The 27,075-nt window shown below is 38.0% G+C and overlaps 1 protein-coding gene across 1 annotated transcript in view; it reads left to right on the top strand.

Moving 5' to 3' along the window:
* The window catches only part of LOC113030056 (polypeptide N-acetylgalactosaminyltransferase 10-like), a 512,613-nt gene that overhangs the window by 20,441 nt on the left and 465,097 nt on the right, over nucleotides 1-27,075 (top strand). The window contains exons 2-4 of the mRNA XM_026181116.1: nucleotides 3,181-3,283; nucleotides 8,861-8,999; nucleotides 13,075-13,241. Of these exons, the coding sequence (XP_026036901.1) occupies nucleotides 3,181-3,283; nucleotides 8,861-8,999; nucleotides 13,075-13,241 (409 nt within the window). The remainder of the gene's footprint in view (nucleotides 1-3,180; nucleotides 3,284-8,860; nucleotides 9,000-13,074; nucleotides 13,242-27,075) is intronic.

Raw genomic sequence — 27,075 nt, 5'->3', positions numbered from 1 at the left:
AAGACCATCTTCATTAGCATGATTTGGACCTATATTTTCATCACGAGTAGGGCTGCACGATTTTGCATAAAATGAGAATCACGATTTTTTTTTGGCTTAGAATTGAGATCACGATTCTCTCACGATTTTCTTTTCCAGTATAAATATTTATAGCGCTTATTAACTGCACATCAACTTCGTAACAGTTGAAACTGAACATAAAAACAATAAATGTCTCACGTTTTGTTGTTGCCGCAAAATGTTGTACTGCTTGAAATTCCGTCTCCACTGTTGCTCGACACTGCGTGTATAGAGCAGGTAGTGCAACAATAGAAAAATAGTCGTGGGACGGCACTGTGTAGCGTTTGTCTAGGATGTTGATCATTTTCCTAAATCCCTCGTTTTGCACAGTGTTGATGGGAGCCATATCTTTGGTCAGGTAAGTGATAGCCTCCGTAATTTCTTTGTGCCTGCGGGAGTTCGACGGGTATAGGGAAGCGCTGTATAAGGTTCCCGTTATTGATGTTTGGGTGGTTGACCGGGACGGATTTTCTCCTGTCACTTTCTCGTCTTCCCTGACGTGCTCTCCGTTGTTTTTCCCCTGCTAATTTTAGCATCACACAGCACAGCTTCTGTATCACGTGGTATAAGGCTCCACCCTTTTCATTTGTTGAGCAGGAAGAGTGAGCGCTTGTTTTCATGCAGATTACGTCCCGGATCAAAATGCGGTACAGTCGTCGTTTTTTTTTCTTTTTCTTTTTCTTTTTTTTTTTTTTAAATCGTTGTCATTTGGAAATGAGATCGCACATAAGTATGAATCGAGATCGCGATTTTCTAACGATTAATCGTGCAGCCCTAATCACAAGTATTAAATTTAAGAGAGAATACAGTTTACTGGGAACTATCATGCTTCAAATATTTACTGTCTCAAATAATGCTTGAAGGACAAGGCAGTGTTTAACAGTAGCTCCAGTAGTTTTCTTTGGTTTGGCAGGTTTCTCTTTAGCTTGTGTTTAGCTTTTTCTGTATTATTGTTGGTTGGCCGAATTCTGGCTTTAGCAGCACGTTTCACTTTGCCTGCAATTTGCAGTTCTATTTGCATTCACACTTAAATCTCAGCTGTACATTCACTGAATGCTTAATTAGGCATTGCAGATGGGTTGGTCACATCTCATAATGTGCAGTCTGATATAACATTGCTACAAACCACACCCTCAATAAAAAAGACTAAGGAAACAGGTATTATAAAAAAATGAATACCTCTCTAACAGTGTCACTAAAAACCATAGTTTATTATCATTGTAAAAGCACATGAAATGACTGAGCTGTTGCATTAAATTGAAGCTTTACAGTCATTTAATTTTAGAACTGAAGAGTTCAGCTGTCAAGTCTGTACACAAATAAAGGAATTGGTAATCTTGTGGTCGATATTTAGTCTCGTTGGTCTAATGTATGAGACCCCTTCTTGTGTATTTCACAGAATGTCATATGTTAACAGTATTTTCACTCCCACTCATAATTCCTTTAACTTCTTGAGAAAAAGTTGAGATTAGTCTCTCGTCGTTAGTGTGTAAACTTTGATAAAATGACGTTTTGGAAGAGACAGATGCCTCTCACTAATGCCATAACCTTATGCGTCCAGCTCAGCCGCCAACGGACACCTTGTGGGTGAATGACTCATGCGACCGGCTTTGAGAAAACAGCCCTAATTGATGCCCGAGGAAAGAGAACAGTTGAAAACAGTTAACTTGAAAACCTTCCCTGAGGTTTTTCCACCTGTCATCACCACAAGTTGGAGAACTTCAGTGACAATAAATGATAAATAAGCTTTTATGTAGTGCTTTTCTAGTCTAATCGACCACTCAATGTGCATGACACTACAAGCCATATTTAGATGGAAATTCATACACTCAATTCATACAATATTGCATTAAGGGCAGTCTTTGGCTTTCAGTACCTTGCCCAAGGACACTTTGATACGTTGGCTGTAGAAGCCAGGACTCAAACCACTGGCCTTTCAATTAGTAGATGACCCGATTTTTCCCTGTCTCACAGCCGGCCAAGTTCAACTCCTAATCAGGTTCCCAGCGCCAAGAGCATGAATCATAATGATTTTGGTAACTAATTTTTTTCCCCTAACAATCTGAGTCTGGCATTAAGGATGATCAAACATGTATTTGGGGTCAGAGAGTCATATTTAGTCATGACCTTTGTAATCATCTGGGCTTTTGTCTAAATTGGTCCATCCACTGTGATTATATACTTTGTTTAAAAATGGTGTTGTAAAATTGCATACTATATTACATTTTTGGGATAAATTATTAAAGTATACTTACTGAAATACAGAGGATATTGGCTGATTGGCTGACTGTGTTAACACTGAGCAGAAGAGCAAAGAGGAAATAAACGAACAGCTGTACATTCATCATCGTTGTTTGTCTGACTCTGCTGTGGTATCAGCTAACAGCCTGGTTAATAATACTCCATGCAGTCAGACTTATCATTTGTATTAACAACAATTCACTAATTGCATCCTCCCACGGAGCTAATTGATTAACCATTGTGCTGTGATCCTGTAATATCTCGAGACACTGAGAAGTCATTTCTAACGCGGGAAGAATTTTGTAAATGGCTGTTTTTTGCATTTTAATTCTGTGTAGAAAATAATGGCTTATGGTGATAAGAGTGTGCGTATGTGATGACAGGAAAACTGAATGTCATTTTCTGTGTTATACAAATAAAAAGCACATCCCCCTCCCCCTCCTCTTTTTATAAAGCCCCAGCTGTCAGCAGTTGTCTTTCCTTTAAGAAGGAAAGACAACAGGAAGGCTGGCGAGATATAAAAAGCGTGAATTAACCATATATTGTATTTAAGCAGTTTTTGATACCAATATTACTGTTTAACATCCAATAAAGTGAACATCCTTTGCACTCTTCCTCTAATATCAGTTGCACTGCGTCTATATTTAAGAAAGCACTCGGTTTTCTATGGAAACATATCAACATAATGACAACAATAAAATGCTTCAGCAAGCTTTCTTGAATGACGTTCATTTGGAATACTTGTGTAATGATTTTGAGGAAAGATCCATCATTGGAGCCATTTGTAAGTGATAAAAACTTGACATCCACATGGTAAGTTTAGCTGAAAAGTTGTGACGCAAGTCTTAAAGGCTTTTATGTTTTTTTGTACCACTGCAGTGGTTGAACCAGCTGCGTAAGGTCACTCAGGTGGGACTTGACGGTGTGCGGCGGATCGACTGGCACGACTACGAGGCAATAAGGAGAGATGCTGCACGCATGGGTAGGTACAAACTTTTTGCTGATGCTGCTGTTTTTCAGAACATCTGCTCTGTTTTAGCAGAAGGCCACACACATACACTAAAACTCTAAAGTTGTGCTGCTTTTCTCTTAATTCCCTCGAAGTGGATTTCTCACTCATTCTCAGAACCAGTGCGAATCAATGCTCTAAGTGCTGTTCTGAGTTCATTATTAAACACAGTTAATCTTGTACAACAAGACCTCGAGTGGGAAACATAGATTATCATCCCTTTTGAAATCTTTTTATAGAATTACATTGTAGTTATTATGGAAGAAAATTAGTTGTTTGAGCCTTGTTTGAACTACCACATTAAAGCATATAGAGAAATTAGAAATATGCAAAGTGAGTTCAGCTTTTTCAGGTACCCTTGTTTAAAGATTTAATGAGTCATTAATTTTCTCAATAGACAGTGATGCTCTTCAACAGCTTGGAGAAAACAGCATTGATAATAAAGACAAATGTAAACATCCTAACATCTCAGATGCATCTGGTTAACCTTCAAACATCTAGTCTACAAGCTTAAAACTCATACATGCCATTGTTGATACGGTTCTAACACTGAGGAAAATGTCTATACATTCTGAAGCTTTAATGAATAGAAAATCCTTGCACTTTCATATTTTTAAGGAAAGAATGACATAAAGGTGCAATCTGATGTATAATATGGGCATGAAAAGAAAACGTGGGAGCTAGATCAGTTAAGTTCGTCCCTCAGAAAAGCACAGCATCCCTATTATCAAGTGTGTGTGATTTATTCGAGCTGGTTGGCCTACAGACATGTGGTGCTTCATATTGATCAAGAAAAGATTAATTATATCTGTTTTTTTTTTTTTCTTCGGTTTATGCAAAGTCGGGTATGAAATTGCAGGCTAAGAAAGGTTTGCAGATATCCTTCTTCCCATCAGGGCTTTTCAGTCCCTCCTGGAGAATGCTTGAGATGCTCTCAGGCTAGATGAGATAAATAATCCCCTCGGTGAGTTCTGGGTCTACCTTAGATTTTCTCTCAGCTAGGTATCCCCAGAAAACCTTCACAGGAAGGTGCTCAGGAGGCACCGTGATTAGATTAGATCTCAGTTGGTTCAGCCTGAACCAACTTTACTCTCTCTTGGTGTCTGAACTCTTCACACTATTTCTAAGGCTTAGCCCAGATGTCTTAGAGAGGAAATTTGAGATCCTGGATATCATTGTTTTGGCCACTAACCATAGCTCAATACTACATATAGTTTAAATGTAGATTTACAAAACAAAAGCTTTGCTTTTCAGCTCAACTCTCCTATAATCTTAATGACCACTACAGCGCCTGTGTCATTGCTGACACTACATCTCATGCTCCACCTTCCCATAACTCTTGAACATGACCAAAAGATCTTAAAGTCCTTGGATATACTGTACCTTAAGAAGAGATCCAACAGATGATTTTCAAACCTTTCATGTGCCTTGTTCTGCAAGCAACATTAGTGAACCCCATGAATGTCCTCTTCTTATATGTGCACAATTTAGGAGGGCACATTAAAGCTTCTTATACAATGGAAACCCTTCAGAGTGTTTGCAATCAATGCTTGACATTATTGCATTCAAGTCACTCATTCACGCTCTTTTTTTTTTTCAGCTCATATGTAAATTCTCAATAAATAAAGACCAATATTAAAACAGAGAATAATACACTTCCAATTTTCTTCCATCTATTTCTTCTTTTTGCTTCTTCTCCTTAGCGCAGACCCATGATCAGCTGAGTGACTGTATTTGCTAACATAATGAAAGTAATGAAAACGATAAATCTGATGCCAGAAAGACCACACAAAACAACCCCCCAAAAAATATTAAAAAATAATTTGTCTCTGTGTGGTTTGTATTTGCCTGAGGAAGGCTAGAAATCCCAATTTCAAAGATCTTTCTAATAACCGGGAAAAGTACAGAACTAGGTAGAAGAGGGTTTATCGCTGAAATGAGCCATTAAAGTGAGGAGTTATTTTCCACAGTTGTTACCTTCAGGAACATAGACAGATCATTTCTGCCTAATGGAACAAGGCAGTTCAGTTTAATTTGTTGCTCTTCTCTGACTACAGAGCGTCTGTGCGCCTGTGTGTATATTTTTGTGGAGAGCATTGATAAGTGGCTAATGAAACAAGCAGCACAGTGTAATTTGATGCACTTTTGATATGAGCTTAAGCTTCACAATGTTTGTGCATTGATAAAGATTACAGAATACGATTAGGCACACAAGTATGTGTTCATGTCAAACATCTGAACTATGTGCTGAATATATGTATTATATAGTTACTGTACAAACACTTGATGTGTCATACTCTAAACAATTAACTGATTAGCCGATATTGACAGCTTGTTGCACCTTGTTAACACAACAGCCATGAACTAATTATATTCAAATTGAAGACTATTACGTGGGAACACACAAGGCGAAAATATGCATTTTTCTCATACTTTGGAAATTCTTTAAATTATAAACAATGAAATATGAGGAGAGTGTCCACGTCTGGAAATGATTCAGCAAGTTAGAGTTGCATTTTTCTTTGCAGACCCAAGTTATGCTGAATAAATGTCGGCTACGTGCTTCTTCACTCACTTCACTCAAGGTGCTAACATCATCAGTACGAATAATTAGCCACTCATTAATTAGGTGCAACAGAACAAATGTCATCCCCATTTCTACCATTTAATTGAATTTAAATGAATTTAAATTGAATTGAAGCAATCCAAACTCCTTGCTCTCCAAACAACTTTAGCTAAAACTATTTTTTCAAACTTGATGAGGAGTAGATGGAAAGCCTAATGCAATATGACTGTAGATACTGTTAAGGTTCAAAAATTGAGGAAGGAGAGTACAAACCACCATGGTCCAGAAGATCTTGGTCAAACAATGATTTTAATGAACACACACGTGTGGGAAGACACTCTGTGCGCAGACAGCAAGTGGTCTTCGACTTACTCAAAGCATACACAGATCTTTTATACCATCAGGGCTTGATTTACTGACGCCCCTTCATGCGTCACAGATACATTTTATACATAGATCAGATCAACACCACAAGGACTTTTCACACAGAACATCATCTTCTATTTTCATGGCCGATTCCTCCGGTCAACCTTTCAGTTCCTCTTTCTTGCCGAGAAGACAAGGACGGTTCCTCTTTTACCGAGACACTTTCGCCGTTACAATCCAGACATGACTAACCTCTCTCCTCTAAATAAATCTAACTCATGTGTGTGTGTGTCACGACCTCACTCAGCCTCTATGTCACCTCTCGCACTTCTGACCTTTTACCAGACCAGAGGCTCACTGAGACTATGTGTATGTCTTCTACTAAATAAATGTTTTAACCAAGAACCTCTACTAAAAGTTTAATATAAAAATGACCTGATATAAATGTATTGTAAGCATGTATTGCAATTCCTTCTATGTTCTAGTTTTCCCTCAGCATGGATCATCTAGACACTCTCACTAGTGAAGCTTTAGACCATTAATGAACCTGAACATCAACTCAAATAAGCACAGATATGCAATATGTATAAAATAGTTATAACTGCACCTGGAATACAAAGTTAATTTAATACCTGTATGCATAAAACCTTAAAGCCTTCTTAAAGCTATCTGTTACATTGTTAAAGCAATGATCAATTTGAATAACCTAGTAATTCAAATGGCCTCGTCTTAGCCTGCTGCTCAAAATAACTTTCACTTCTGCAAACTCTCTGCAAGCCTGTTTCCTGTCAGCCTGTGACTTTCAGCCTTTCTGAAAGACACACTGTTCAACCTCTGAATGCAATATAAACTACAGATTATATTATTAATGCAATGGTAATAATGATGATTATTTAACAATAGCAGTAAAATAATTTCCCTGCTCCACAATACTGTTGGATCTCAGTGGATTTCTGCTGAATATGATGCTTTCTGAGGCTGAATCTGTATTTTTTTTTTCCTGTTTGACTTTTGTGCCGATGTTCTTTCTTCTTTTGTTTACTTTGCAAACATTATGCATATAATATGGTGAATATGATATAGTAAACCTTATCACTGCTGTACAGATAACATTCAGAAAATACTGTACATTTCTTTATGTTTGGATGGCAGATAATTTCTACAGTTTTATTTAGGTAGTTCTGCCACTTTAGTCCCCAAAATGCAAGAAAGTATTTTCTGCAGAAAGATACGAATAGACACTGCAGAATATTTCTCATGTGTGTTTTTGGTTTGTTTTTTGTTTTTTTAATTATGCAGGATTGCTGAGCCTGGTTTGAGTATATTTCAGGCTAAGACGAATGCAATGATTATGCTTACCATTTATTTATATTTTGATGACTGTAATTCTGAATTCACTTGTACCAAATCATTTTTTAAATGTAGCTGCTAGGTTCTTTGTGTGGGCTTAAGCTTTAGCACATCTTGCTGTCTTCCCATCAATATTAAAAATTTAGTTCAAGTTTTAATACTTTGCAAAGTGTTAAACACTTTGATTTTACCTTCATGTCTGATATTAATCTACTTTCTTTAATACACAAATATATACTTGTTTGTCCTAGTTGTTCAACAACATAAATGATAACACTGACATAGACAGACATTATTGTTACAAGCTGGAAAATCAAGTGTTGAAAAAAAATTACAAGTGTGTGTGTATATATACATATATGTTTGTTATTCAAATGATTTGAATAACCAAGAAACAGGGGAAAAAAACTCCTTTAAAGCCAAAGAAACAACACAGTTCTGGTTATCTATTAAGAATATCTTTCAGAGTTGCGTACCTCATATATATTAATAAATAGACCTTATAGATCTCAATCCTATAGTGATGTATATTCTTCAAATATAAACCTTGACAACTTAAATTTTGGAAGTACTTAAACGACCACTTGAGGCTAGCTGCAAAAGTAAGTCCAGTCTTAGAGAACCATATATTAAAATGCTGAACTTGAAAGCAGAAATAAACATGTTTGCAGCCTAGTTAGATCTTATAAAAGGTGATTTTGATTGTTAGAAAAAATCTCCCCTTTTTATGTCAACTGTGCATGATATTTTAACCTCCTAGGACCTGGCGTCCACATATGTGGACATCACATTTTGGGTTATTTAGACCAAAATACTCAATTTTGCTCTACAAGGGCCTGATATCCACTTACGAGGACATTATACTGCTACTGTTCTATCGAAATTTTAAACGAATATCCTCATATGTAGCTCTCATTTTTCTTAGAAACAAAAAATAGGTAAAAAAAAGAATCTGGTAATGCTTTGTTTTTACATTCATCAGGTCCCAATCAGCCCAAATATCAAAGAGAAATTAAAAGTGCATGCCGTGGAAGAGTTCGGGTCTTAGGAGGTTAAAAAAAACAACTTATCCTTTAAAATGAAAAGTTATGACTTGGACATGGACACTTTGAGTGACAGGTATGTGCTGAATTGGTTGCTAACTGTTTGAGAGGTTTCATGTTCGAGGTACCGAGTTGGACTTCTCTTCTGTGTTTGTGGTGTTTTCGTTTTTAATGTGTTATTTTTTCTTCTCTTTATTTGTTGACCTATACATGTGTGTTTGATAGGTAATGGTGAGCAGGGGAAGCCGTTCCCTCTGACAGAAAATGACAGAGTCGACCAAGCCTACAGGGAAAACGGCTTCAACATTTATGTCAGCGACCGAATCTCTCTCAACCGCTCTCTCCCTGACATCCGCCATGAAAAGTGAGTTGCGTGTCTGTGTGTGTCTGTGTGCACTTCAGGTAAATGGATGCACTCCAAAGCCAGAAATCGAATCTTCTGAGTTTTTATTGAATACTTTGGATTTCTGATGTAGTCATCCTCTCCATTCAAATGTTGTTTTTCCATGAATGTCCATTTCTTTTAGACTGGGTTCTGAAAATAAGCAAAAGCAAGGAATATTTTCTTTTAGAATTGAAGGCTAAATTGTTCAGAGTTAAATCAGCATGTGTGCCCTCATTACTCACCTTGTGGGCCTCTTGTATCAAATCTACAATGAAACTTTGGAAAATGAAGAACAATTTTGAACATAATGTGTTTTTTCCTCCATTTTTATAATGCCTTCAAGTCCAAGAGGAGCCTGAAAATGATTATGTGTTACTGACATGCATGTCTACGATTAGATATGACAGATGCCACTGCATGGATTATTTGAACTGGTGTCTCGCCAGAAGTGTTTATAAGAAGCCAACATTTTGACCTATTTAATAAAGCCCAAAGAATCAATTCATCTTCTCAGGAACAGCAGGTCACAGGGAGCATGTTTGGTTTAGTGTTTGTCAGGGATTACTTCTGGGGCTTTGGTACACCAAGAAAAAAGTGGAATTTAAAAAAAGAGAGAGAAAGAAACAAGAACCTGTCCAGACTCCTGTGAACTGTGTGCTTCCTTCAAGCATAGACTGGCATTGTGAAAGACCTTTAATCACAGCTTTGCTTTTACCTGACGAGAACTTTCCACTGACTCTTGACCCTTCCTCCTCCTTCATGTGGAAAGCAGCTTTGAAAGGAAGCTTTCAAAGCTGCTTTCCACAAGGACTGTTTCTTTCTTTTAGTGTTTGTAGAAGCCGTTCTTTCCTTGACCTGCCACATCTCTTGTGATGACCTGTGTTTTCCTGCTTATACTAAACGTGAATCTATCATCACAAAACATCCCCGCATAGTAAGCTAATTTCTTATGCAAGTATGCACTTTATTTCCAAATCCAACTGGTGTGGATCTACACAAAGAAAGAACGAGTAAAGGTACACCTTACACAGGTACTTATTCTGTATTCTGAGCGACCACATTTAGTCTGATACTATTCACAGTTACTTTCATACCTATGAACACTCTCTTCCGATTTGAAATCACTATGTTTGAAGTGTGTTTAGATTTAGGAAGGTCATAAAAACTTCAGGTGTTTACATGACAGCTGCTGCAGTCATCTTGGTTTCGTGGGGCTGTAATTGAATTATTAGCATGGTAATATCTTAAATGAAGGAGTGTCATTGATTACTGGTGCTGCTCCAACTGGCTGCCATCATTCATCACTCCTGTGTGACCAATCAGACAGACACACCTGTACCCAACCCCTCCACCTGGTCTGCCCTATAGGCACCGTCTGCCTCTTAGTGATTGGCATGTTGTCACTGCCCCAGAGTCACCCAGTCCCAGACCTGAGACTGACACATTCGATTTCTGCACACTGAAAAGATTTAATTGAAGCACACACTTACTCCTTCCCCTTGTGGAATTGGACAAGGTTTGTTAAGATTCGTCGGCCAGCTGCCTGTCGATCAGTCAGCCTGCCTGTCTCCCAGTGTTCTTATTTGAATGAATAACACGCAGGCTGATGTTCAACACAGACATTGATCGACTGACACAGTTCACTACACACTTACACTTTCTCTCTGTCAGAGCAGGAATATAACTGTCCTCTTATGATTAACACCTCTGCAGGGGTCCTGCCTCTTGCTGCGATGCTAATGCACAAGATGGAAGCTGCAGCCCATCGTCAGAGCACATGTTGCCAGCTGATAACTGCTCTAAGTTCAACTGTCCCTGATACAGGAGGAACGTGTCGGTGACATTCTTGACACGAGTAATTAAGTATGTATTTAGCAGCATATCTGAAGGTCTTTGCTTTAGAAAATGTCACAAAGCTGTCATCCTAGCTCCAGTTTATTCTCTTTGATCACATGACTACCTTGGAACACATGACAACCATGTAAATATACATGATGAGAACAAATTTGTAACCTTTTTTTATGCAACTCTCAATTAAAGATTAGATCATTGGCTTTAACCAAAAAGCTTCAAAAACAATTGATCTAAAATGATGGTTGCACTTTTAAAACATCATGAAAGTAAATGTGAAAAAATGAATATAACACTACAATCTCTGATGTAAAGTCCACAATACCTCCTGTAGACCAACAGCAGACCAAATTTTCGATGTTTGTAAATCTGAGCTGATGAAAGAAGCTCTTATTGGATGGATGAAGTTTAACAGTAGAGACATGAAATTTACTTTGAAGTTCCTCTGTCAAAAAAAAGAAGAAGAACACAAAATAAACATGTGAATATAGTCAGATTCGCTCAGCCGGTCACTTTTGTGAGGCTCCGGCTTCATCACAATCTATTAGATGTAACTAACTTAAAGCGTTCCTGTCACAGTGCCTAACTATTGTACTTGCACAGTCACTGCTTGGTATGTTAAAGGAAAGGTTTCTAGTTCTTAATGCTTCTGTTTCACTGACTAAACAAGGCTGGTAAAATTACTGACAGGCAGTGGAACACAGCCTTGTTTTTCCCTATTCATACTGTGTGTTCCACATGATATGACTTTAGGTCTTTTGTTTCCCTTTTCTTTCAAAGACTAAAACCTGTTAAACTCAGCAGTTAAAGTATTCCAAAAGAAAAACTCAAAATTAAGATTAGTTTTGTAACAATATAGACTGATGTCTCATTTTTCTGTTAAATGTAAAAGAATTTAGACACTTTTATTTCACTTCAGTGTTTAATTAAATAGTGCTGAAAGTTCTACAGTGTTTTTGATAAGGCCAAAGCCTATTAACATCCCCTTAGTGATCATGATCATGACCATAAAAACTAATTTGTCTTTGAAAGCATGATAAGGACTTGTTTGATAGTTCTCACTGGATTGACTAATACTTCGAACAATGAGAAAGCGAAAGGAACTCAGTGAAGATCTAAGAAGGAGAATTGTGAATTTACATGAGGTTGGAAGGTCTTTTCAAGACATTTTTAAACAACTGCTGATTCCAAGCTCATCAGTTCAAACAACTGATGAGTACAGGTTACAGGTTATGTGGATGTGTCACTATGTCTGGGAAGACTTCCAGAACTCTGCAAATTGTCACCCAGTAGTGCTGGTACATTGCATAAATGGAATAATAAATGACTGCCTTCAAATTCTTGCAGGCTAGCATTACACTTCTAGAATGCTCTTCTCAAAGCTTCAACCTCAAATTTAAATAATCTACCAATTCTGAAAAGAAGAGTGGCCAAATATTCAGACAGAATTATGCCAGCTTGTTGATGGCTAGCAAAAATGTCGGGTTTTGGACAAAACTTGCCTCCTTACTAAGGGACATTCAACCATAAAAGAGGTCTCGGATGTTGTTCCTGGGATCTGCTGGAGCCACTCGTCTAGCTTTGCGGTCACTCCATAGAGTGCTTTGATACCACTGGGACCACTGTTACCTTCGCCCTCCACATCTTCTCGAGCTCTTCTCTGAGCCCTTGGTACTTTTCCAGCTTTTTGTGTTCCTTCTTCCTGATGTTGCTGTTTTTCGGTATTGCTACGTCTATCACTGTGGTCGTCTTCGTCTGCTTGTCCACCACTACTATGTCCGGAGTGTATTGGAAAGCAGTCCTTGAAATTGTTTTCTGCTGTTCTTTGTTTTCTTCTTACTAAGAGGTGAACAAATGCAATTGTCTCTGTAATAGCAGATGATAGAAAGGGAATTGAGTTGAGCTTTCAGAGAAAATTTCACCTGTATTTCAGTGAAATGAGTAGAGCTGCCATCTGCTCACCATGCCCATACACATTCATTTGAGTGCTGATATATATACATGTTCTTTGTGACCTGAGATGTACTGAAGAGACAAGTGTGCAAGAAAAAGAAAAAAAAAAAAAAACAGAATGATTCCAGGCAGTATGCAGGATATGAATAAGATGCTCTTGTCCTTTCTTGAATACGCTGTGTTTATATATGTATTTGCAAGTGTGCTACATCTATTTCTATTTTGTCTGTGTACGTGTGTGTGTGTCTAGCTGCAGACAGAAGCTGTATGCAGAAAAGCTTCCCAACACCAGTATCATCATCCCTTTCCACAATGAGGGCTGGTCATCTCTGCTAAGGACTGTTCACAGTGTGCTCAACCGCTCTCCCCCGCAGCTCATCACAGAGGTCATACTGGTGGATGACTTCAGTGACAAAGGTAGTGAGAGCTTCTCTAAACTCTGAAAGGTTACAAAGAACACTAAGCTGTAAAAGCCCGATATACCGTGCTGTGGGAAAGGATTTGCCCTCTTTCTGACTTTGTTTCTTACATATTTCTCACACGTGCAGTAAATGCAGTATTTTAATGAAGGTTTCATTTTCTTTTAGAGAAAAAAAGCTCTAGAAACCTGCCTGGTGCCACATGGAAAAAATAATAGAAAACCCGGAAATATTTCTAGAACTGAAGAGAAAAATCTGTCTATGAAAAGATGTCTGTAAAAGTTGCTAATCTGGTAAAAAGCCTACCCTCAATCTTACTTGTCTGCATGGGAATGAAACATGGAACTTGGGAGTTTACATACAATCTTTCACCTTTTTTAACACATGAATGGGAGTATCGAGTCGAGATGTTGTCCCCAGTTCCTTTTTCTAGACTATATGTAACAGATACTTTCTTATAACTTTTCTGTATTTTTGGTCAGAGTGTGCACACCAACTAGCCTTCTTTGAAAGGCCAGATGATAAAGATGATAAAGCAGATGATAAAGATGCTGGTTAGATGAGATGGTTAGAGATCACGATATCCCTCAACTGTCTGAAATGTTATGTTTTCACATATTTCTCAGATAATATCCTGAAGATTTTAAGGCTGCAAAGCAGCTTCCTTGAGCAAGACACTCCATCTTAAAGATCAACCAAACAGTGTTTTGGTATTTGTTCTACTGTCATAACTCTACCTCAGTTATGCATTGATGTAGTTCCCAGCAAATACCGAATAGTTCCTGTTCCTAATGAACATCTGTTCACCCGTACAACATAAGGTTAACACATGATTGTGATTACATTCTTATAAAATGTCTTCATTTAAACTTATAATTGGCATAGGATTAGCAGTATACATTTGGCTTTGAATGTTTCTTCAACAGCTATTTGCGGTAAATGTGTTCTGCTTATCATCGCATAGATTAAGGTGTCTGTGTGTGTGTCTGTGTATGCATTTCTGTGTGTTTCCTCTCACTCTTTCATCAGGCCTTTTAAAGTGTTTAACTCCTTGTTAATTAGCGCTCTTTGTCACGGTCCTTCGTCGAAGGATGTGTTTACCTCTCGTCTCCACGGTAATGAGATGTTCTGCTGCCTCAGACTCATTTAAAGGTTACCACCCATCAGAGCTCCGAGACTAAACCCTCCTCCTGCTGCTGCCAAGTGGAGTGGAAACAATAACGATTTCAATGTTCACGTTTCTGGACGCTTAAGTCATTTCAATCAAAAGTGTTATTGTGCTCAAATATTTGTATAGGTAAATTAAATGTTGAGTGGATTTCAAGCCTTCGAGTTTTCCAAAAGATGACACATAATTAGAACCATTCAAAATCATCAGTAGTCCTAATTTCAGTTTGGCAGGAACATGTTTTTTCAAACAAAATCAAGATGTCCTCATAAATAATGCAACACACATATTTGTGATTGCGCTGTTTCCTTGTAACCTAAGAAGCCAGAGCAGCTGAACATCCAAAAAGCAAACAGAAACTGAAATCACTCCATTTTCAGGGTCAAGCTACCCACAAGACGCTCCACGAGGTCCTCTGTCAAGGCCCTGTGGTTTTATTATTTATTTATTTATTTTTGGTGTAGTCTGGCTAATCAATGTTACAGATGCGCAGCTGTACAAACTCCATTGTGTATAAAGCTATTGATGGATCAGTATCCATTTGTTTTGATACATGTTGAAGTTGTGTTCCAAAACATATGGCTAAACAATAAAAACCATACTGGTGTTTTGTTGTGATACAGCTATTCAGAAAAAAAGATATGATAAGATTTTTTTTTTTTGAATAAGTGAAGCAGTACATTAAGACTGTCTCTTAGAAGCCCTTGTAAATTGGTTTTTAATTTTAAATTGACTTATAACAATCCAGTGAAGTAAACTTTGAAGTAAAAGATGTAATAGATACATACAAAACATAGAATAGCTAAGACCTTAAATGTGTCCTATATCATTCCCCTCACACAACCTGACAGGTGGGAAGCAAAAAAAATTTAGTTTTGTGAAGGGAAAAAAATGGGATGGGTGTGAGCGCTCATGTCATCAGGATTGATGGGAAAACATTACACAGCCACGGGGAAGGGTTTTAACCTCTGCAGACCGTCTGCTCTGACGTTCCTTCTAACCACTACTGTCATTTGATGAAAGAAATGAGTTTGGCAGCAATTAAGACTTAAGAGGCATGAGGCCAAAGTGAACTTCAGTTGCTTCAGGTTTCTGGTTGAGTAGTGTTACAATGTCAAAGAGAGTAATCCTGGACCGATTCTGTGCACACACGAAACGGTGTCAAGCTTTAAACCCTCGTATACAAAAAAATATATATGGAGAGGAGGAAGAGGAAAAGTCATTTAGTCTGAAGTAAGTGTGGTTCAGACTTATAAGGTAGTTATTAATTTCTGGTTCACACATTAATTTTATGAAGCTCAAAAATAACTCAAACTAAAAATGGAGGATGAATCAATGATACCCATGTCAGGTGTTTTGTAATCGCATGTGTATGGATGAATGTCAATTGATTATTGTTAAAGTGAGTATAAAGTAAGTTTGAGGATTTGTGTGGTAAACATGGCACTTAAAAATAAGAGAAAGTGTTCCTAAAGAAGGCACAAACAAAATAAATGAATAAAAAATGAAAAGTGTGAGTCAAATCACAGTCCGGGGTGTGTGATACCTGTTCACATCAAACTCCCCACGCAAGGTTTGCTCATTTTATATTCTTTTTTTATTCACCAACTTAAGTGTGGTAAAATTAAAAAAGCAATTATTGAACAAGGTTAAAATGATGTTCAAATCCTTCCCATCACGTTTGGGTCATAGGCTACAACAACACACACATACATAATTTATGATTTTGTTGAGTGGGAGGAAAGGATGTGGAAGTTATTCTCCGATCACCAATTTTCATCTGAATGAAGGAATAAAACAGTTCAGCTCTGTCCACTTGTTGGTTAACAATGATAATTTTAGTAATAATACACATTTAAAAATAATCATAACAATTATCTAAAAACTGAAACTATTTTTGGTAGCAGTTTGCAAAAATTAGGTTGAGCTACTTTAAGGGTTTTTAGCCGATTTAATGAGGTTGTATATAGCACAAGTATGACTTTAAGATGCGTAGAAAGGCAAAGTTAACTCATCCTTATAGCTTTTTTTTTCGGCTTCCTGTTTTGAAAATTGATAGGAAATACAAGGGGATCTAATTCTCATTCACCAAATAGTAGCCAATCAGTCTGCATGAAGGTATAAAATACACACTCACAAACAGATGGTATGAAACCCTCCAGGTGAGTTCTGTTGATGCCGAGTTACCTCTCTATGCTTAACGGCAGCTACAGAGCCTGCAGTCATACTAATGTGGTTACTTCAGTCTGTACCAGCATTTCTTGTAACAGTTATGCTGAGGCAAATTAAAACATGAGGAGGCAGTTATTTTTAACACTTTGAAGTTTGCCTGCAAGGTGTGTAAGATTACACATGTTGTAATTATAGAAATGACCCCCAGTTTATATTAATGCAATCATTAAAGGATCTCCCTCAGCCTTATTTTCCACATGAGATTATCGCTCTCTTATCAGTCTGCTGCAGATGTTTGTAGTTGTTTACAGTCTTCCAAGTCACTTTTGCGTTGACCAGTTTTCAAATATGAGTGGTAAGCTCATATTTTATATATGTATATAATTTGAAGAAACTAGAAGTAAAAGGTAAAAGAATTCGTGGTCATATAATTGAAATCCAGCAAAGAACAAGTAGTTCCCAGTAGTCCAGTTCCTTGGAATTGTGAGCCTGCTTGCCTTTCAATCCCACTTATTGGTTCTTGCACTTGGGCTACAATCATCTGATTTCAGTTTGTGTATCAGAGGAGGAAAATCCAGTTGTTAAATGAAGACGTAAAATCCCTGCTTCTGGGGCCAAACTACACTGCATTCATTAGGGATTAAGGATGTTGTCTTTTTAACGTGTTTTAACGCTTGTATCTTGTTCTATTTAATCTGAACAAGGCCCTAAAAGTAGTCAGTGATCACTGTTGGCCTCTCTGGGTTTTTATTATCATCACTATCAATTTGAAGTACGTTTTAAAGCCCAGTTTTTAGTTACTTCTACAAAGTAACTACAGCCCATCTGCTCATGGTTTGCCAGACATTAAATATTTGAACTGGTCAGAAAGGAATCATTCTGAGGCTAGCAAGGATGGATACATGAAGCTGAGGATCAGGAGTTTTTCATAGCATGTAATTCAAACCATGCAGCAGTATATTAATGTATTGTGGATGGACTATTTCAGTTCTCCTGACTGAAATTTGGTGTGTTTTCAGCATCTTTTTCCTGCCATGCGAACCATGCAATTGCATTTAATCATAGCTCAAAAAAGTTAGCATTCATCCTCTAGCTTCACTATGCTAATGTGTTTATTATATTATCCTAACTCGCCACCACTTTACACACCCTTATTATTAGCTAGCCTAACTTCAGTAACCCTACAAACATCACTGTTGCTTAGTTTTCTGTCTTCATTTATGTCCAAAGTGATAGCAGAGCTGTACGTTTTAGTTTTCACAAATCCCTCAGTCAGAAGTTGTATATCATTTTTAGATGGAAACTAATAAGCTAAATCGTTAAACTTCATAAATTTTCATGGATGCCTGGATGTTAAAACTTTATTGTTACACTTGGTAGAGCAACCGCAGTGATCAATATATTAAAGATGAAAGAATTCAGAGGTTTTTTTTTTTTTTTTTTTCTGTCTCAGTGATCGCGTAGTGTTTGAGTTTGGGAATTGAAGAGGAGTTTGGACCCAGAAGTGATGTTAGACTTAAGTGCTGGACAGCGTGGAGATCAACATTACTTTTATTTTAATTGCACAAAAAGAAGAGAATGCAAACAGTTGCACAACAGTTAGAGTTACACAACTTCTGTTCCCTGTAAGCACCATCACAAACATGCTAAGGTAGCTAGAAAGCATGCTAAGCTAGCCAAGAACCCAGAGTGACAAAGCTGAGTGAATGCTGAGTGAAGCCCAACAGCCAGACACTGAACTTCAACAAGTAACAAACTGATGAGCAGTCAGGCTGCAGGCTCCATTTCTACCTGTTCATGTTTCTATAGTAGAATCACTGTGGTGATCGCTTTGAAGTCTCTTTGTGCTAGTTTTCATCTTTGCTTTGTGCTGTCGGTTTTGTGTAATACAGAAACTGAGAAAAATCATATATGTGTCCTCATTAGAATAAGGATTTTTACTTGTGTGTAGGAACATAGCCTATAGGTTTATATTGTTAAATGGTAATTATAAGGCAGTTTGTTGAGGTCATTTTACAGAGTAAGTAACTTAGTGAATAGTATAAAGAATTAGCTTATCCTGAGAGTAATTAAATACCCAAATGTATTACTTTTAAAACAAGTGTTCTGTGTAATATATGTAATAATTACTTTTTTGAGTAATGATATTGGGATAACATTTTGCTATGAGGCACTACAAGATATGACAGAGCCTCATCATTCACCAGTTTCATTTTTAATTCTGCCTTTTATAGTAGATAGAACAAATATAATCTCATTCCAGGCTCAGTATTCTCATTCCAGCATTGTGAGGAAAACTGATAAATTGCAATGGTCCACCCTAATCTAATCACTAAACAGCATATGACATCAAAATAGCTTATGGACTATTAACACTGTGAAATTTTTCCATTTAGAGTTATAAAGGATAAAAGAAGACCTCCAAGCAACTCTCACGAGTTGTGCACTAACGCCAGCATTAGCTGCCATCTGTTTCATGGCACAATAACTTCTTTTTGTCAGGTGGCATTTATGTTGGAGAGGTATCATAGCAACAAGAGCTCCAGTGGTATGGTTAGAAATTGGGTGTGAGGGTGAAGGAAAGCACCATTTCACTTTTTTGAAACTGCCAAAACTTAACTGCCTTCCAAGGAAAAGGTAAATTTCCATGAAATAACCCCCTGCTATCAAATAGCAGTGAAAACATCAAGAGGCAGCACCTTCATTTTCTTTTTATTCCCTTAATTTCCGCCCTGAAGCAGATTTTGTGCTAAAGCATATGTTACCTTCCTTGTATATGGCCTTACCCATTGTGAGGGAGCCAACCTCCAGTCTCTCCTCTCTTGAATTTCTTATTTTTAATTTAATTTAATTTAATTTTTTATTTAATTTTTTTATATCTATTTTTTACATTTCTTCAGATTTCAGTTGAGGACAGGGCAAAAATGACCCCCCCGCAAATCAACCTCTGCCTCTCTCAACCTCTCATTGTTACCAGTCCAGTATATCCAGTCCAGTCCAGTAATTGTATAAAATGTGACTAAAATAAAAAAAATGCAGTAATTTGCAGAGCATATAAATATTCATCTAAAAGATCATCTTTGACAGGCAGATTTTCTCTGAAGAAAAGATGTGCGGAAGTTCACCAATCTGCATGTGCACCCAAACAATGTTAAAGGATATCTGAATAATGTCCTTCAATGTAAAATTGTGAAGACTTATGCAAAAGAGTCTGAGAATCTGGAGAAATATCTGCACACAAGGGTCAAGGCCAGAAATCAAAATCGGATGCCCGGGATCGTCAGGCCCTCAGTAGGCAGTGAATTTTTTTGGGGGTATTTTTGTTTTGCTTTAGTATAAGCTCTGCTTATTTCATCAGGACAATGCTAATCCACAAAAAATACTAGACTACAACAGAGCACAAAAACTCACCTAGAATAGGTCCACATGTGGCTCATGTCTGGGATTAAGTAACCACACCTAAGTAACCAAAGGGTGGTGGCTAAGGCTAAAAGCTAATCAACATAAAAAGTCCATATAGTTACATTATCATTAGAAGTACTGAGTCAGATGGATTCCGACATGATTATTTCAACATTGGAAATCGATTCAATTCTCCAACTGTAACAAAGTTCAACAGTTTCACCTCTGCTGTGTAAAGATGGTTTCACTCAGTAAAAGGTTGAATTATGTCGCTTGCAGCTTAGCATTTGCGGTTGAGCATGAGCGATGAATGCTGCTGGTGGAGCCCAAGTCATTTCACGGATTTATGGCCAGACATGGCAGGGAAAGTAGCTGTAACGTCTCTCTCTCTCCCTCTTTTTCTCCCTCATTTTCTCTCTCTCTCTCCCTCTCTCTCTCACTCACACTCACACACACACACACACACACACACACACACACACACACACACACACACACACACACACACACACACACACACACACACACACATGCAGAGAAGAACAAAGAGCTGCCTCCGTTCTCCTCAGATCAAGGAAGAGAATCTATGGAAGACAAAGAGAGGAAATGCATGTACAGTATGTCTGCTATATGTAAGCATTACAATGTAGAGCTGTTAGATCAAATCAACAAAGCTCCTAAATCTGTCTTTATTTCCAACTGTAGTCACCATTACAGCCTAAGGGTCAAGCCCCACCTCTGCTTTTCATTCTTGGACTCTTCATTTGGCTTTCTAAAGCTTTCTAAAAAGACAGATTGCATTTGTTAGGGCTAGGTTCTATTTTTATGTTTGTTTTTGTAAGTGAAGCAAAAATTATATCTCTTTATAATTTGCATAGTCATTTTTGAGAGCATAATTACTTCAGTCAGAAATAACAGGCCCGAGATGTTTCAAATTGTTAGAGAGGTGAAATGAATCTTTCGTGGAGAGTTCATCAGATATACAGGAGACATCTATCTCCAGATACACATAGATTTTTGATGAATATAAATGCAGACTATATCGATCATCTTTACACATGCCACACTGTTCTGATTAAGTGGATGTGCATCAATGCAAGTTATTATCTGGCAGTATTTCAATAGGAGAGACTATTTTAAAGTAAAAATATCCATCAATATAACTTTTCAGTAGGTAACTGGAATCTGATGCGATGCAACATTTTAGAACAGAATCGCATTTGAAGGCAGGACCAAAGGGAAATTTGGATGGGACGCCCCTGATAGCCTGTGTGATTTTTAGATGGAGATGAGGAGGGTTGTATGACAGACAAGCTGTAAGGAAAGGGCTAATTGGCTCACAAGGAGAGGTGACATACAGTGTTGAATGACTTTACTTGATAGCATGGAAATTGGGAATAATAATAAAAAATGTATCCATAAATTTAACTCATATCTCCAAGAGGAATTAAGATGGAATATGAGAAAACAACTCTTCCTGCTTGCATATGTGTAAAAAAAAAACTACCTGAATTACATTGAGTGTAACTGAGTTTCCCCATCAATGGTCATGACAATTTACATATTAATGTTTAAGAAACTGATCTCACACCCCACTGTTTGTTAGTGGTTCTAGTTTCAGTTTATAGCTTTTCAGTTTTTAGTTACAAAGTACCGTAATGTCCATAATATCATTGAAAAAACTTTTGGTAATTTTCAATATTGCCACTGGTTCATGACTTACGCTATTTTGACCTAAAACCAAACAACCAATGGGTTATAATGGGTTAATAAACTTTGAATGTTCATTTGTAGCAGAGGAGTGTGTCCTTGTACTAAAACCTCAACCCAAAATCCCTAATGTACTACCTTTTTAAAAAAAAAAAATTTTTTTTAAACAAGAACTGTTACAACCTTGAAAGAATTGCTTTTAGAGTTTAGTCATCCACTTGTTCTCCTATTTTTCGATGACTACTGAGTGGAGAAAACAGATGCAGTAGAAAACTTTTCATCTCATTCTAACAACTACCTTGGGTAAACTACTTGCCATGTTTTGATAGGTCTCCCACTGTTGGTCCAAAAATAATCTCTATGGTCAAAGAGAAAAAGCAGCTTCGAATTATTAAGTGAAATTATTATAAGAGAGAGTAATGGCTGTCAAAGAAACCTGAATAAAGAAACTATCTGAAAACTCTCTAAGCATGATTATGAGTGAAAAATACAGAAGATAAAACCTAGCCTTGAATTGCCTTACAGCAAAACTGCGTCATTGCTCTACCCTCTTGATCCATGTCTACCTGGAAGCTCTTTCTGATGCTCTGTTGAAATCCTAATAACTGACCTTCTGTGCGTTCCGCTCATGTTCCGCAAGCTTTAAACTGTAGAGAAAGCGACCTGCAAAGCCTCTCCAGTCTACTTCCACTGGATGGCAATATCCTTGCCAACATTGTCTTGGCAAAAAGCCTCTGGTACTTGTCCAGCTTACTCTCAAAAACCTCAGCTATACAATCTTCCTTGCACATAGTTAATTTTATCAGGGCATGCTGTTTGAAGCCACTAACAAAGTTACAATGTCTGGTTGCAGGGATGTTGATGTGATATGTGGGAGAAGCATAAGTTGTTTGGTCTCTGTCACTTTCTGCAATTCTTTTGTAGTGGAAAGAAAACCAGTGGCAGCTCAAGATTGGAGTTTCAGTTTCTCCTGCCTTGACTAATATTACCTACTTTATGGGGAGACAGTGGGGCCTGATTATTATTATGGCTGAGAAGAGTCCCAGCAATTGCCATTAGCATCTGGTGATGGTCCAACCGGTAGTGACCCTCCCCTAGGGCTTCTTGGCAGCTGGACAGGATGTGTTTGAGTGGACAGGAAAGTGTTTCAGTCAAGGTTTGTAGGGCAAGGTAAGTTGTCATCTACAGCTTGGATTGAAAATTTTATGCACTGGGACTCACCAGCTCACCAGATATCTTTTCACATTTGATTACGTTCGTCCATCTCATCCAAGCTACCTGCTGCTTCAGGACTGATTTAGACTTCTGCAGTGAAACTTTATAAAAGTCTTTTTAATCTAACTGTCATTGCCAGCATTTATGCTTGTGTATGAAACATGTGTTAATGACCTTGTGTTTATGTCCCCAGTATTAAATATATGGTGTCAGCCATGAAAGAAAGAAATACAGTGCTGGGACATAGGTCTCTGGTTTTGTTGTGATCATTTTTTATTTCCTCTTAGCAGCTAACATATTTGACCCTCAAGCTTTTCCTTTTCTTTACACTTTCCCTCATGCCCATTCCAATACTTTTCAGTCTCCCTCCAGGAATTTGCTGACATCTGTGAGTCCTTATTTTGAGGCAGTGATTACTACTCTCTCACTGATCCCCTTGTGGAGAAGCTGCTGGAAATACATAGGAGTACACAGTACGCAATAGAACAGGTCATTGTGGGCTGTGCTGACATCTCGACATGTGTAATTACATTTCTTTGGAGGCACACATTAGTTTGTGGTGTAGATTGCATAGCATCATAGGGTTTCAGAGATGTTTGTCATTAGAGGAAAACAGGAAACCTGAAAAAGAGTGGCATACACTAACATGTACCTATGACATAGATTTAGCACAGAAATAAATAAAGTAAATATTCCATGTCATGCCTGCCGTCCTGTTGATCCCATTGACTTTAAGGTTATGTGACTTAATGTATATTCAAAGTCTAAATTTGTGGGTTTTAAGCCTTACGTCAGGTGTGTGTCAAAATATAGCAGGGCAGACAAGACTAGATATACAGAAAGGTCTGATTGTTGATGTGGCACAGGTGAACAGTTTGGGGACTAACAAGGCAAGAAGACAAAGACCATGCAAGAAGTGACAGATGCACAAGAAGACCGCAGATTAACAGAGGAATACAGGACACATGATTTAAAAAAGAGAACATGAAGCAACAGGTGAATATGCATAAAAATGAAGAACAGTGCAAGTACGCTTAAATTTTTGGTAGAGTCACTTTTTAAATTCTTTTGCTGCTTTATCAGGTTTGACTGATGATTCACCACATGCAGGTTTTTTTGAGTGACAGTGAAAATAAAGGTAGAAAATTTTGACTGATGAAAATGCTTGTTGGTTGTCATCAGGAGTCTGTTCTGTAATTTCTTCGGCTCTCTTATTAATACTCTGTTGCTTTTTTCAGTGACATTGATTTTTATTCTGAATGAAAAGGACTTGTGTCTCAGAATTACAGCCAGAATCAAACCCCGAGTTCTATTCAGTGGTATCACAATCTCACTGCACATCAGCTACTCTGTGATGGAGACCTGCCATTGGCAGATTGATCGTCCAATTATTTCCCCACTTTCTACTCCCTGATGGGATCAATTGAGCAAATCACTGCAATACTTTATTTCAAATAAGGAGTGGCCTGTACTCTGTAACTATGCAGAGCGACTTTTGATCTATCTCCAGTCAGATGTTGAGGCGGTCTGGTGGTCACATAGCAGGGCTTCCACAGCAGGCAACAGTACAGCCTCCAACCTGCAGCAACTGTAGAGCTGACCACAAGAAGCCTGCTGCTAAGTTTGCAGAAATATGTCACTGACAGATTTTGATTGTGTTGCGATGGAAAATGATTCCCAAATGTGCCAGTGTGGTTTCACAGTCCTGCCAGTCTCAGCTGCTTGTTGAATGAAACCAGAAACATTTTTGCACCTGCCCAGTTGCTCTTTTTATTTACTGCTCTAAAGCAGTAAATAAAAGAAGGCCCATTTTTCTGCCGGCTGGAATGATGACAACAAGATAGAATCTGATGCTGTTTCATGTTGTTTTTTTAATACTGTGAGTCCAGCCAAAGAAAAATGTGACACTAATAGAGTCTGAGTGCTGAAATCTGTCAGATTTCCACCATGTCTCAGTTTTTCCTCTATCTTTATTTATTTTCGTTATAAAATTCAACAGCCTTTCAAATGTGTTTTCTTGTGATTTGATTTGTTTGTCTTTTTTTTTTTTTCTTTATAAGAACGTTCTGGTGGTGGATGGGTTCCCTCAGTACTTGTGTTTGTTTTTATTTTGTGTGTATTTGGATATTTTGTTGACATGGTTGGTTACTAATATTGCAAGCTATTAAACATGGCGCAGAACAGCAAACAAGAACCAACTCGGGCTAGAATGAACTGGACCATTTTCAAAAACATACAGAATTTCTAACATTGTTTCTTTTCAGCAAGTCGACTGAAAATCAGAAAAATAATAACATGTAGCTGCTCTTCAAGGTTTTTATAGCCCAGATTAGCATTTTGCTAATTGTAACCTATCCCCACAAGCTGCATGTCTTTGGACGGTGGGAGGAAGCCGGAGTACCCGGAGGGAACCCACGCAAACACGAGGAGAACATGCAAACTCCACACAGAAAGACCCCGGCCTGATGGTGGAATTGAACTTCTTGCTGTGAGGCAACAGTGCTAACCACCGTGCTGCCGCTTTCTCAAGATCAAAAATTATAATTACCATTATTTTCTTGGGTCTTAATTATTTGCACTAGATTCCAAAGCAATATGTCCTGGAGTTTTTAAGACATTTGAGGTGGTACACAGGCTGACTCATGCACCTTCTGACCCACTGACATTTTTTGGCTATATATAGAGAGACAGATACTGGGGCGATCGTGGTCAAAGAGTTGGCAGTTTGTCTTGTAACCGGAAGGTTGCCGGTTCGAGCCCTGGCTCGGACAGTCTCTGCCGTTGTGTCCTTGGGCAAGACACTCCGCCTACTGGTGATGGCCAGAGGGGCTGATGGCGCGATACGGCAGCCTCGCTTCTGTCAGTCTGCCACAGGGCAGCTGTGGCTACAACTGTAGCTGCCTCCACCAGTGTGTGAGAGTGAATGAATAGTGGAATTGTACAGCGCTATATAAATGCAATCCATTATTATTATTATTATTGTAGATACAGTATATAGATTTAGCTATGGATATTATATAAACATTACTGAATACACAATCAGTTAAAATTTTGGAACAGTCTAGTTAGATTTGTTGTTTTGGCTGCCTGAGAAAGCTACTGTCAGCAGTGTCAAGCTACAGTCTTATCAACAGTAGCAGCCTCACCATCATGATGGAGCAGTGGGGAGAGGAAGCAATGGTGATGAGGAGATAGGAGATGATTTATGGGACAGGCAGCGATGGGGGGTGACTAAAGGGGGAGAAAGAGGAGGCATTGCAGAAACACAGAACAAATTTTGCCATGTTTATTCATTCAAGTGTGTGTGTGTGTGTGTGTGTGTGTGTGTGTGTGTGTGTGTGTGTGTGTGTGTGTGTGTGTGTGTGTGTGTGTGTGTGTGTGTGTGTGTGTGTGTGTGTGTGTGTGTGAATGAGGGTGAAGGGAGATAATGAGGTAATGGCGCTCAGTGAAGTGTGATGGAGATACGCGGGAGAGAGTGATATGAAGAGGGAGGTTGAGAGGGAGACAGACGACAGAGGACAAAAGCAGCTAATTGAGTGTTGCCATTTAGAGATGTGGAGCCATCACTGGGAGCTGATCGATTCAAACGTCTTTCTGAAGAGGAGACAACCAGATAAGTCATGCTTACTGTGTGAAGACAAACTAAATGAAATATACTGTAGCGCTGCTATTGTATATGCTGGCCTCTGCGTTAAGTTATAAACCTGTAAAATGTAGTCTTGGCCTGCCTTTTAAAGCAGCATACCATATTCACTTCTTTTTAAGCCAACCTTTAGTGCCTTCCTTTCTTTGCTGCTGATTGAATAAGTGATATGTTCTTCCTATAACTAAATTGAGCTCTTCTAAAAACTGAAAAACACAAGTACAGAAACACAATTTCCATCCTTACAAAGCAATGGGGAGGAATATTTGCCATCATGATACATTTTTTTTTGTTTGTTCTCTCTTTTTCAAAGTAGTAATGTCATAATATGGACATTAAAAAAAACGTTAAAGTGTATTTCTTATATCTAAGTAAGACACGATCAAAAATGAATGAAGTAAAAAGGCTGATGGTGAGTTTAGAAACAATATGATGAATGCACACAAGAGTCTTGTGGCAAGATACAAGGGTTGCTTGTTTTATATAAATAAAGCCATTCCTTGTACAAACCCACATTTCTTT

The sequence above is a fragment of the Astatotilapia calliptera genome, chromosome 10 (assembly GCF_900246225.1).
Source record: "Astatotilapia calliptera chromosome 10, fAstCal1.2, whole genome shotgun sequence".
In the NCBI taxonomy this organism is placed as follows: domain Eukaryota; kingdom Metazoa; phylum Chordata; class Actinopteri; order Cichliformes; family Cichlidae; genus Astatotilapia; species Astatotilapia calliptera.
The sequence above is the reverse complement of the archived record's forward strand: the minus strand, read 5'-3'. Positions and strand labels throughout refer to the sequence as shown.